Below are 12531 nucleotides of genomic sequence, written 5' to 3' on the forward strand. Positions count from 1 at the left end.
ACGAACGCTGCATCGTGCTAAAAAAGCCCCGCGTCGCGACACACATCACCCCAAAAACACAACAAATAACAAAAACCGGTAGCTCAAACGAACCCACCATAATCGATCACAATTCGGTAATTAAAAAAACATGCCGCCACTCGAACACACACACACAAACACTGAGCCAAACAATCAATTCGATTCAACACCCCCTCCTTCTCGTGACCAGCAAAAAAAAGCATCTGTTTTCGCACAAATTCAGCGAAATAAGAAAGTGATATTTATCCGTTCGCCGCAGCCGTCTCAAAACGTAAACAAACACCACCCAGTCAGTCATTATTTAATTTTGGTTAACCGCCTCAAAGCTGTACTATTACGGCGGCGCGAGTTGGTTTCGACTCTTTCGCGAAACTCTCTTTCATGACATATTCGCGAAACGATTGGCGAGAAAGAGAAGGGAGGAAAAAACTAGATAATAAAACAAACAACTGATTTGAATTGTTAATTAGGTTTGGGCACCCCGTAACCGTTTATCAAACTTATGACGAGGTGGTCTTTAGGGCAAATGACTCATTGGGCCAAACGGGGAAAGCGCCGTAAGGTAGGCAGCAAACTTGTGAAATCTGTGAAACGCCTTGCGGTAGGCAACCGTCTTAGCGCTGGGCAGTGCTTCCAGTTGTTCAGTTCAAATCTCGAACATTTGAGTTGGAAATTTATTCCTCGCTGAGTTGTGTAACATCGATTTCGAATTCCAAACTAAACGAACCCCAAAACATACAGTTTAAAACCACAACTCAATCGGGAATTAATTTCTCATTCCAGGTGGGTAAACTCTTTCTTCTCCTGTTTCGTTGCTTTCATTTCACCTGTCCAAGTTGAAACGATTAATTCACGGCAGGTTCGCTCCACCACAAAAAAAAATCTACTCTGGTCCGTTAAGCTATGCGTCATACCGTGTTTTGGTCGAACTTCTTTTTTTCTCATTCAGTTCAGTTGATCAGCGTTTCCCTTCTGCGCTTCCTCTTAATCACCTTAGGGAGATTGTTAGGGATCGAGGGGCTACTCAATGAAAATTATTTTTGTCCTGTGAAATTTTATTTTTTACTACACCACCAATTTCAGAAATGAGCAATAATCCTAACAAATTTACTCAAGACAATTAAATTTCATTAAACTCTCATTGAGGTACCCCCCCGGCACGGGAAGCCGATAAATCATTCATTAACGCACGTTTTAAGTTGCAGAAAATGAAGCCCAAAATGGAGCAGAAGCTTCAGATGGACAGCAATATAATGTGGACGGACAACAAACCATAACAACAAGTGGAAAGTCGGAACAGTTTTGGGGAAGGAAGCAAAGGCACAATTTGAGAGCGTTTCTTCTTCTTCTTGTCGCAATCAAAGCGCCCAAATCAGAATGTAATAAAATTTCACGAGGGATGAGGTAGGGGTGCTCAAAAACATTTTTTTAATGTATTTATTAGATTTGAAGACAAAATCAAATCATATTAAATTCAACTATCGATTTGAACAAGAAATTTTCAATAATTTTAGTTGAAAATTCGATTTTTAGAAAATGTATGACATTAAAATATTAGTTTTTGATTGAATCTACATTTACATTTTTATTTTATTTATGGTTTTAACTCAACCTTATTTTTTCTATTAAGGGGTTACATACATGTAAATCGACAAAAATGTTAGTGGTTGGTTAGAGCACCCACTTATTTTTTTTTTCAAAATCTTTTTTCAGGACATTAAAATATACATCTCATGTATTATCAAAACAAATTTGAAGACATTTGGTTGTTTCATTGCCGAGATATAGCTATTTGAAGTTAGCAGTTTCAAAAAACGGGTGCCCCGATATCTCAAGACTGCTTCGACCAAATCGGCTCAAAATTTTGGTGAAAACTCGTTAAACCAGTCCCGTGTGCATGACGAAGGCCGATTTTCAAAAAGTTTATTTAAAAAAAAATTAAAATGATTTTTCTGCTTTTCATATAAAAAAATCGCCATTTTTTTATTTTTGTATTTTTTTTAATTCAAAATTTCAAAATCCTTCCAATTTCAAAGCCTTCACCCAAAATTTTAGCCTATTTGGTCCGTCCCATCTTGAGATATCGTTGCACCCGTAAATCAACTTGGTGTTCAGAGAAAAATGCTCAGAAAGTTAGACAATTCGCTTTGCGCATGGCAAAATTCTGAGCCTAAATCGTTTCTAACTGAGTTAAATCATGAAACTTTCAAGAGTGATTGAAAATCATCTTTTAAATGGATTTAATAAATTTTCTGCAATATGAAATTATATGATTTTCTACATGTATGTAACCCCTTAAGTTGAATGTTTTAAAATTAGTGCAAAAAAAAACATATGTTTATTTATTGCATATTTTATTGAAGTTTTATAATATTTTGGTAATTTTCCGCCAACTCACAAGGAATAAAAAGGGAAATTTAATGTACTTTTCGAATCAGCAATAACTTAGAAGATTTTTTTTTTTTTTCATTTAGTTTAAAAGTGTTCATTTGAAAATTTCATGCTTAAGTAACTTTACAGAGTAATTTTCACACATTGAAAATGACTTACCAACAACGTTAAAAAGTAGAAAATTGCAAACTGTTTTCTTCGAAAAATCGCAATAAATCGTTATGGTTAAGGACCATCCATAAACCACGTATACTCTTTTAGGAAATTTACATATTGGCATAAAGTTAAAAATCTGGCAAAATCAGTCAATATCTGGCACAGAAAAGGGTAAATCCTTATTCTGGCTGACACATGAAAAATCTGGCATTCTCATATTTATCTGGCAGCCTGGCAACCTTGCCACAAACATTGTACAAAAAATTACCCTGCAAAGTTACAATACAATTTTCAACAAAAAATCCGCGTATTATCAGGATGGCCCCATAGTCGAAGCACAACATTTTTGTTTCTATAAAAAATCGGGTCAACATTGGTGAAATTTGTATACTTTAATGATTTATTTTGTAATTGAATATGTAGCCAACAGGTCGAATCAAACTAATTTGGGGGCGCTGAACTCAAATTTGACTGACAGTAAATATAACATTTTTTTCATGAATCAATTTTCCGAACCTCTGTAGAAACATCGGATAATTGGATTTCGAATAATAATTTTTTGTTTTTTTTTTTATAATTGATTCTTTCGACTACGGACTGTATTTGTTTTCCATCTAGTTTCATATCAGGCAACTTTATTATAAATCAATAACACTACATTGAAAAATTTTATATGATTACATTACAATCAAAAACAGATGCGTTTAATATTTTTTCAAATTAAGTTTTTACTCGAAAAAAATCAGCTTCTCATCACAAGTTTAAAAAAAATACAAAAACATTCAAAGTTATATCCAATTTTGTTATTTAAATGTATCTATTTCAGTATTGAAAATGAGTGATAGAAAAAAAAATATCATTTGATAATGCTTGTACTACGACACTATAGCTTGTGAGTTCACTTCTTTTATCTCGTGATTGCTAGAATGAACATTCTTTTTCTATCACTTTTGGAGATGAGATTTTCGGCATGATAATTGTAGACGCTCAGAAATGAAAAACCGTATTTCATCACATTTTGAATAATAAAAGTACTTTGAATAAAAATGTCAAAACATTGGTTTAAAGTTATAACAATAATCTGGTTTCCTTAATTTTAAATAAAAATTATTTAAGTTTTGTTTTAATATAATGTTGCATAATTCAGTTTAGAATCAATTTAACAAAATGGTAAAAAAAGTAAGTGATTTTATTTTGAAATTAAAGATATAATATTATTGTTCCATACATTTATGTGTTTTACCATATTTTTCTAGTTTAAAGTGACTTTGCTTTACACATGTTAATGAATAATTTAGAATTAATATTGAATCAAAAGATCAATCAATTAGACAACGATCTTCAAACTTGACCTACTGGAAACGTGTTTAACGCACAAACTCGTGTACCTAAACCTTCCAAGTCCAATCCAAGGGCACATTCCGTATCGTAGCGTATCTCCTGCTCCCAAAACAAAAATGCAAATGACATGATTCAGCAGAGCGACCAAACCAGACAAAACTAGCCAAGAAATCCAACGTCTCGCAAGAGAGCGAGACACCTCTAGACCCAACTGAGTCATCGCACCGCTGGGTCCGCGTCGCGTCGCGTCGTCGACGAGCCCCCCCATTTATTAATCACCAACCAGTCTTCCAGGCCGGACTCAAGTTCGGTTCTCAGGTCAGGCGCCCCCCGAGACTTGCTACGCTTGGGCCAACTCTCTTTTTTTCGCCCAAATCTGATTAAATTGTTTGTTATTAATGTAATTTTTCTTGTCTTCTTTCAGGAGTAACTCCAAGGCGTCGTACCTGCCGCGCCAGCAACCGCGGGACAAGCTCCACTCGGATCCGGACCACGGCAGCTACAAGCTCACGCTGACGTCCAACGAGGACAGCATCAACCACCACAGCGACGTCTTCCCGGAGGAGATTATCGCGACGCCGACCAAGTGCAACCTGCCGGACGTGCTGCCGCCCGGGGTCAAGTACTCGCTGTACTCGAACAACAACAATAACAACAACAACAATAATAGCAGCAGCAATGGCAAGATGGGGAAGCAGTTGCCACCGCCGAAAACGGTTCCCCACAGCGCGCCAATAATCTCCGCCAATAGCTTGAAGTCGATGTTTAATTTTACGCCGCAGCAGCCCCAGCAAAACCAGGTCACACCTCCGAGTGCCTCCTCGCCGGTGACCCCACCGCCGGCCTATTCTACAGTGGCCGGTGGCGCGTCCAGTCAGCCCGGAAGCCCCACGAACCATCAGCAGCAGCAGCAGGCAATCAGCCCCAAATACACCTCCCAGTCGACGTTCGATCTGAAGAAGACGCAAATTCTCGACTCCAAGTATCTGAGCCAGAGCCCGGCCCAGATTGGGCTGCCGCCGATTCCACCACTACCAACAGCGCCGAACGAGTCGATCAATAATACCAATTATCTCAATCAGCACCACAGCGCCAGCAATAGCTGCAGCACCAACTCCAACCAACAAACTGTAAATAATTGTAATGAATTTTCTGAAAAAGCCGATAACTCTGAGCTGAGCACGGCGGCCAACACCAGCACAAGCACCGTTGAGCCTGCCGAATCAAACTACCACAACACAACACAACCGCAGCAGCAGCAGTCTTCACCACCACCATACTCCGAATTGGACGACTCCACGTTGGTGGTGGCTCCCAAAGAGGAAGAAGATCGGCCGACGAGCAGTAGCAGCAGCACCTCGACCAGTGCGGAAGCAAACCAGCACCAACACCAACAGTCGGAGACCACGTGCAGTATCGGCGTCGATTCTACCGTCACCACCCCCGTACTAGAGTGCGTCACCAAGGAGATTACCCTGGACGAGCGGCCCTCCTCGCCGCCCAAGCTCCAACGAACGGAGATCGTCCTCCGCGTCGCAGCCCCCACAACGGAAGCATCCTCGCAAACCGACGACGACCTGGAAGCAGCAGCGTCCACCTCCCCAAGTCCCCGCTCCCCACGCTCTCCACCCGCAACCCTCTCCCTCGGCATCTCCGAGCTCGTCCTCGACCAGGGTAACGTAACCCGTCACTCGGTAGCGACCTCAACGCCCGGTTCGCCCACCGGATCGCCCCGCTCACCGCCCAGCACACCGACCGCCAACTGCGGCACCAAGAACTTCTTCAGCAAGGCATGTACGGCGGCCCCGCGCAAGGTGCACCCCGAAGAAATTGACTGTGATAAGCTGTCGCACGATCTGATCCTGCAGCTGTCGCCGTCCGACAAGCTGCACACCATACTGGGTGAGTACTGATTGCGAGTGAGTTTGTTGTAGGAGGTTGTTTGTTTTTGCTATAAAAATTAGTGTGATAAAGCTCGATCAATCTATCAACAGTTATGCTACCATTTGAAAAGTTACGTGACCTATTTGAAAGCAATACAAAAAGTAATTATACGGAGGCTAGCTGTGAGGGGTGATATATGGTGCACCCCTGATCGGGCCAGATGAGAGCCCTAGTGAAACCCACTTTATTGACCGCATGATATCTTAGCCATGGTTTAGTCACGGAGTTTCATGGAAGAGACTGAAGCTAGTTTTCGTGATGCACACAAGTTTTGTGATTTAAAGCTTTTCTTATTAGTTTTTTTTTTTCTAAAGAATCATAATTGAGACCCTAAAAAGAGACGTGAAACCTCATGCATCATGATTCCAATCGATCAATGAGACTCAAAATGACAAGTTTACGGCGGTACAACTGGATGGCACGGCCCCCTTATCATCGAAAATTAGTTTGAAATTTGTTAAGGACCGTTCATAAACAACTTAACGAGAAAAATCGCATACGAGCGCCCTTCTTTTGGCAGAGGTTTTTGTCTTATGTTTAGTTTTTATATGCTAAGTTTAGCCAAACCAAACCTGAGACAGAGAAATGAACATGCTTTGACATTTGCAGTGCTGCTAGTTTCAGAATACATTTTAAAACAGTGGTGCCAGATTGATCGTTTTGAATTCCCTCTTTAATTTTTTTCGTTTGAGGCCCCAATGATTTGTGCTATATTTTCGTATATAATTTATGTTTTTTGAAAATAATAATGTTTTGAAATTATCTTCGAAATAGGGTCCTAAAGCCGTAAGTAAATTTGTATGTACAACGATTAAAAACACGTTTATAAACCATTTCTGATCACTTTTTGTTATTTTAATGCAAAAAAAAAAAGTTGACAGGACAACAGTTTTTCGATGGATCAACTATGGTCCCCTTGAAAAGAGCTGTCAAGTAGGACCTTTTCTGTCAAAAAGAACCGCGAGGTTAATTTTTCAAAATTGATTTAAAAATCCATTTTAAACACTTTGTAATCGTACAAAGGGTCATTGTACTCAGAAAAATAAGATTTATCGATGTAAACAATAATATAAGCAATCTAAGTTTCATTTTAGGACCCAGTTGTAAACGTTTTGATGTAAAAGTGTTTTTTCAGTTTTGATTCCAATTGCTTATTTTTTATCAGACAAAACAAGTTTCTGGCAAAGATTGAAAATTATTTTTGCTTTTCCCATTTTTGTTAACATTTTTGTTTTATTTTCAAAATAGAATTTCAGATTTATTTCAACTTATTCAAATTAATTATGTGCTTTCGCTGTTGCAGAAAAGACATTAATTATAACTAAGTTTTATGATTTGGTGTCTTTTGAAAAATGTGTATGCAAATACGTACACAGAAAAAAAAATCATGGTAATTTTACATTACACTATGAATCGAGGTAGAATTACATCATATTAAAGGTATTCAACCTTCCAAATTTACACAATTTTTTACTGGGTATTATATTATTTTCAGGTAGCAGTTTTTATTTTTAATCAAAATTATTAACTTTTATTTTGTTACCCTAGAACTCTAGCTTTTCCCAATTATGTTCGTGTTTTTAAAATTATGTTAAAGGGTGAAAATTTGTCCATCGATTCCTTATGTCCGAATAATTGGTTTCTTCATACAAATTTATACAAAACTACTATGAAAATATTCAAAAATCGTCTTCGGCATTGTTATAGGTATTGTAGGTACACAGCAAAAAAAAGATGGTTATATTACATCTGAAAAGGGGTACATCCTTTATGTCAGAAAAAATGTGTAATTTTACCTCTGATGTGCAATTTTACCACTTTTCTGGTTTAATGTCACATTTTCAGTCTAAATTGAGGTAAAATTACATCATAAAAGAGGTGATTTTCAACCATCCAAAATTACACCTTCCACATTTACACATTTTTTTACTGTGTATGCTTATTGGGTTATTTTAAATGATAGTGACAATTACAGAATCAAGTATACCTGGATTTTTTTTTTTAATTTCACCTTAAATAAAAAAATAGACTAAAATTGGACAAATTGAACCTTATTCCTTTTTTATTCATTTTGTTTATATGTTGAGCGGATAAAAAGAGCATTTTTGTAATTTATAGTGCAAAATGTCCTTAAGTCCATTTTGCACGATGAACAAAGTTTCATAAAAAAACAACGAAAAATCGATTAACAAAAATGAATCTCGTTTGAGCTTTTTCATTTGTAAAAAAAAACATGTTTTAATTTTCATTTCTTTGATTAGCCCTAACCTCAGGCAAATCGATTGACCTTGGTCGAAAAAAACTATTTTTTAAAATTTCTAAGCAGCAAGTATCACATAATTGATATAAATATATAAATTTCCTCTTTTTGTTTAAAAATAAACAACGACAACGATATCATAAAACGTTGCAAATTATAGTTATCAAAAATTTAAATTTCAGGAATTTGGAAAATTCATATGTGTTGTTTACCATTCCTCAAAAAAAAATTTGCTTGATTCATCATTGAGTAATAACGGAATGGTGTCATAAATCTCAAGCAATCAAACCTCTCCGAAATGGACATAATTGGTCAACCGAACCTTAATTGCGCCAAAAATTTCTCCATCCTCTGACGTGTGCGCCCTGCACCAGTCATCGATAAATTCAGGTTATCTTTCAATCAGCCACATTTAAATCCAACCCAATCGACACCCCAAAATCGGAAACTCAAAACTCCGTCCAATTTCCATGTCCGACCAACGAAAGAAACAGGCAAGCAGTTCCGATTTATTTTTCGCACCATTCACTTTAAACTGCTGCGTACTTCCCTTCTCTTCTTTTCCTCCAACACTACCCATTAATTGAATTTGCTCCACTTTTAATAAAACGAATTAATTTTCACTCAATTTTAATTATCCACTTCCCATCGCAAGATGTGTTGCGATGCTCACGCTCCATGCTCGAAAAAAACGGCTCCGTGACGACCTTCCTGATCCAAAACAATTTTGCATCAAACTCTTCGGCAAATCTCCTCTGCACGTGAAAGTTATTGCACCATTGACTGACTGACTGACTGACTGACTGAAAAAAAAACCTTCATAATCCATCAACCAAAAACAAGATAATTACTAGTCTCTATTAAAATAGCTAAAGTAGCTCTGCCAGAAAATGCATTCGAGTACGTTCCACACACATACCGTGTAATTATTATTAGGTCAAATTTACGTAGTTTTTTATTGTTGTGTCTAGCAGCGTGCCATGACGTGCACGTGTTCCAGCCAAAAATAGCAAAAAACAAACACACACCTCAACCTCCTACCACCACCTACCTCGCTCCCCCAAAATTGCTTTGTTTTGCTCAGTTTTGCTAACCTTTATTGTGTGTGTACTCTCGCCCCGCCTACTACATCGCTCGCTCGCGACACAGCTCCCAAAACGTTCAAATCGTCCTCCGACTATGTTTCTGACCTGTTCAACATCCAAATAGCGCCCCGACCGATGAAGAAGGATGCCTCGACGGCGACGCCGGAAGCCAGCCCGCAAAAGAGGTAATTTTAGTCGCTGCTGCTGCTACGATTGTTGTCATTTGCTAAGTTTTGATCTTTATTTTTTCGTACTGAATAGCCCACTGGACATTCTGACCACCAGTTCCACCTACTTCCAAGTGTCGGAACCGAAGGCCAAACTGATGACGCGCTACAGCCGCGAGATGACGCTGATTAACGGCGACTGCTGTGATCTGACCAAGAAGAAGGTAAGTGAGGGAGTTTGGGATTGGGGCCCAAGCCTTGGGCACAGATATTGTTCTAAAGAAGATGGATTTAGTTGGTCAATGTTGGCGTAATTTAGTACTTTTCTCAGAATTTAGCAGAACTTCGGATATTTAAACATGAGTTCTTCGTCTTGAACAGAATTCACAACAATTTACAAACTAGGCTGATCAATTAATAACAACATTTCAAAAACTGTTTATTATTAGATGTTAGACCGTTGAAAATATAATTCATAGGTTAATGTCGAAAAGTTTATCTGTTCGCAAAAAAATTAAAGTAAAAAACATTGCAAGACAACTGTATTGGAGTACGATGCATTTTAAAAAAATTGAAATCAAGCTTTTTATACATATTTTTTGGAAAAATATACATTTTTTGTAATCTAAAATCACTTCATAAAGAAAAATCACAAAAAAAATATTTTTATAAATCTGTAGAAACTTCCTACATTTTTTTTAACTTTTTTGAACAGACTACTTTTTGAGCAATTTGCCACCAAATCCGGAAATGGGTAATTCTCCGCCAACTCACACAGCAGTTGCCCCGACCCCTCTTCGATTTGCGTGAAACTTTGTCCTAAGGGGTAACTTTTGTCCCTGATCACGAATCCGAGGTCCGTTTTTTGATATCTCGTGACGGAGGGGCGGTACGACCCCTTCCATTTTTGAACATGCGAAAAAAGAGGTGTTTTTCAATAATTTGCAGCCTGAAACGGTGATGAGATAGAAATTTGGTGTCAAAGGGACTTTTATGTAAAATTAGACGCCCGATTTGATGGCGTACTCAGAATTCCGAAAAAACGTATTTTTCATCGAAAAAAACACTAAAAAAGTTTTAAAAATTCTCCCATTTTCCGTTACTCGACTGTAAAAAATTTTGGAACATGTCATTTTATGGGAAATTTAATGTACTTTTCGAATCTACATTGTCCCAGAAGGGTCATTTTTTCATTTAGAACAAAATTTTTCATTTTAAAATTTCGTGTTTTTTCTAACTTTGCAGGGTTATTTTTTAGAGTGTATCAATGTTCTACAAAGTTGTAGAGCAGACAATTACAAAATTTTTAATATATATACATAAGGGTTTTGCTTATAAACATCACAAGTTATCACGATTTTACGAAAAAAAGTTTTAAAAAAGTTGGTCGTCATCGATCATGGCCGTTCATGGTCACCCGCGACAGACACGGACGACGAAACAAAGAGAAACGCAAAAAGTAACTTTTTCAAAACTTTTTTTCGTAAAATCGCGATAACTTGTGATGTTTATAAGCAAACCCCTTATGTATATATATTAAAAATTTTGTAATTGTCTGCTCTACAACTTTGTAGAACATTGTTACACTCTAAAAAATAACCCTGCAAAGTTAGAAAAAACACGAAATTTTAAAATGAAAAATTTTGTTCTAAATGAAAAAATGACCCTTCTGGGACAATGTAGATTCGAAAAGTACATTAAATTTCCCATAAAATGACATGTTCCAAAATTTTTTACAGTCGAGTAACGGAAAATGGGAGAATTTTTAAAACTTTTTTAGTGTTTTTTTCGATGAAAAATACGTTTTTTCGGAATTCTGAGTACGCCATCAAATCGGGCGTCTAATTTTACATAAAAGTCCCTTTGACACCAAATTTCTATCTCATCACCGTTTCAGGCTGCAAATTTTTGAAAAACACCTCTTTTTTCGCATGTTCAAAAATGGAAGGGGTCGTACCGCCCCTCCGTCACGAGATATCAAAAAACGGACCTCGGATTCGTGATCAGGGACAAAAGTTACCCCTTAGGACAAAGTTTCACGCAAATCGAAGAGGGGTCGGGGCAACTTTTCCCGATTTCGTGTGAGTTGGTAGAGAATTACCCAAATGGATTTTATTGTTTTTTTTTAATTGGTGCAAACAATTTTTGCAGCTATCCGTACAAAAATGGTACGTAAATAGGAAGGAAATTTAAGGAATGAAGAATTTTGTTATCGGCTTGGTGTCTTCGGCAAAGTGATAAGGACTATTCAGAAAATAAATTAATGCGCAAAACTCAAATTCCCAAAATTCATGTTTTAATTTTTTTTATCTTTTTAGCCATTTTTCAGTGGACAAAAATCCGCAGCTTTTGTGCCATATTAAAAAATTTGCCGCCGAGTTATAATTTTAAAAAAAATGGTTTCTAAAAAAATATAAATGTTACTCGAACTTTTTTTTTAACTTCCGTTTTAAATTCTCAAAAGAAAAGTTATTTTTTAAAGTGCATCCACATCCACAAAGTTTAATTTGACCAGAAAATTCCAGTTTTTCGATATTTTAAAAATATTGTCCACTCCTGAAAATATTTGTTTTCAATATTTGAGAAAATTTCCAATAAAATTGCCTAAAAGACATTGAAGATTGGACCTCTGGTTGCTACAATACTGCGATAAAAGAAAAAAAACAAGAAAATTGAAGTTTTTTAAGTCTTATTCAGAAACATCAGTTTCTGATGAATTTTCATCAGGATCACATTTTTACACATTTTATAGGTAAATTTATTCACAAAAACGTTATTTAATCCACCTTTAGGTGGTTGGTGCCTTCCTCTCATTTAAAGTGATTCCAACCCCCCTAAAGTGTCCACATGTTTATAGATCTCCCCTAACGTTCGCAGCACCTAAAAGTTCCTAATAAAAATAAGTGATGAGTAAAAAAACAGACTACCTACTAGGATGTAACAAAAATGACTTTTTGGTGGGCATTCAAGGGTTTGTTCCGGTGGGCATACTAAGCCCAAATCCAAAATATGAGCTTGATTGGACGTAACAGGAGCTGGCGCTCCACCCTTCAATTTTAAATGGGATTTAATCCGTAAAAATGGATTTTTTCAAAAATGTCACTTTTTGAGGCATTTTGGCGACTGAAGTGTTTATTTTCAACATCATTGGCGTGTAAGCCAGATC

General features: G+C 37.0%; 1 protein-coding gene across 3 annotated transcripts in view; it reads left to right on the forward strand.

The window, feature by feature from the left end:
• Positions 1–12531, forward strand: part of LOC120432464 (protein Shroom) — a 371160-nt gene that overhangs the window by 347801 nt on the left and 10828 nt on the right. For 2 of the 3 annotated variants that reach the window (XM_039597692.2, XM_039597694.2), the window contains 3 exons: positions 4334–5811; positions 9263–9383; positions 9460–9589. In XM_039597692.2, the coding sequence (XP_039453626.1) occupies positions 4334–5811; positions 9263–9383; positions 9460–9589 (1729 nt within the window). The remainder of the gene's footprint in view (positions 1–4333; positions 5812–9262; positions 9384–9459; positions 9590–12531) is intronic. The other variant, XM_039597693.2, reaches the window with a different exon arrangement.

This window comes from Culex pipiens, chromosome 2, assembly GCF_016801865.2.
Source record: "Culex pipiens pallens isolate TS chromosome 2, TS_CPP_V2, whole genome shotgun sequence".
NCBI classification, from domain to species: Eukaryota; Metazoa; Arthropoda; class Insecta; order Diptera; family Culicidae; genus Culex; species Culex pipiens.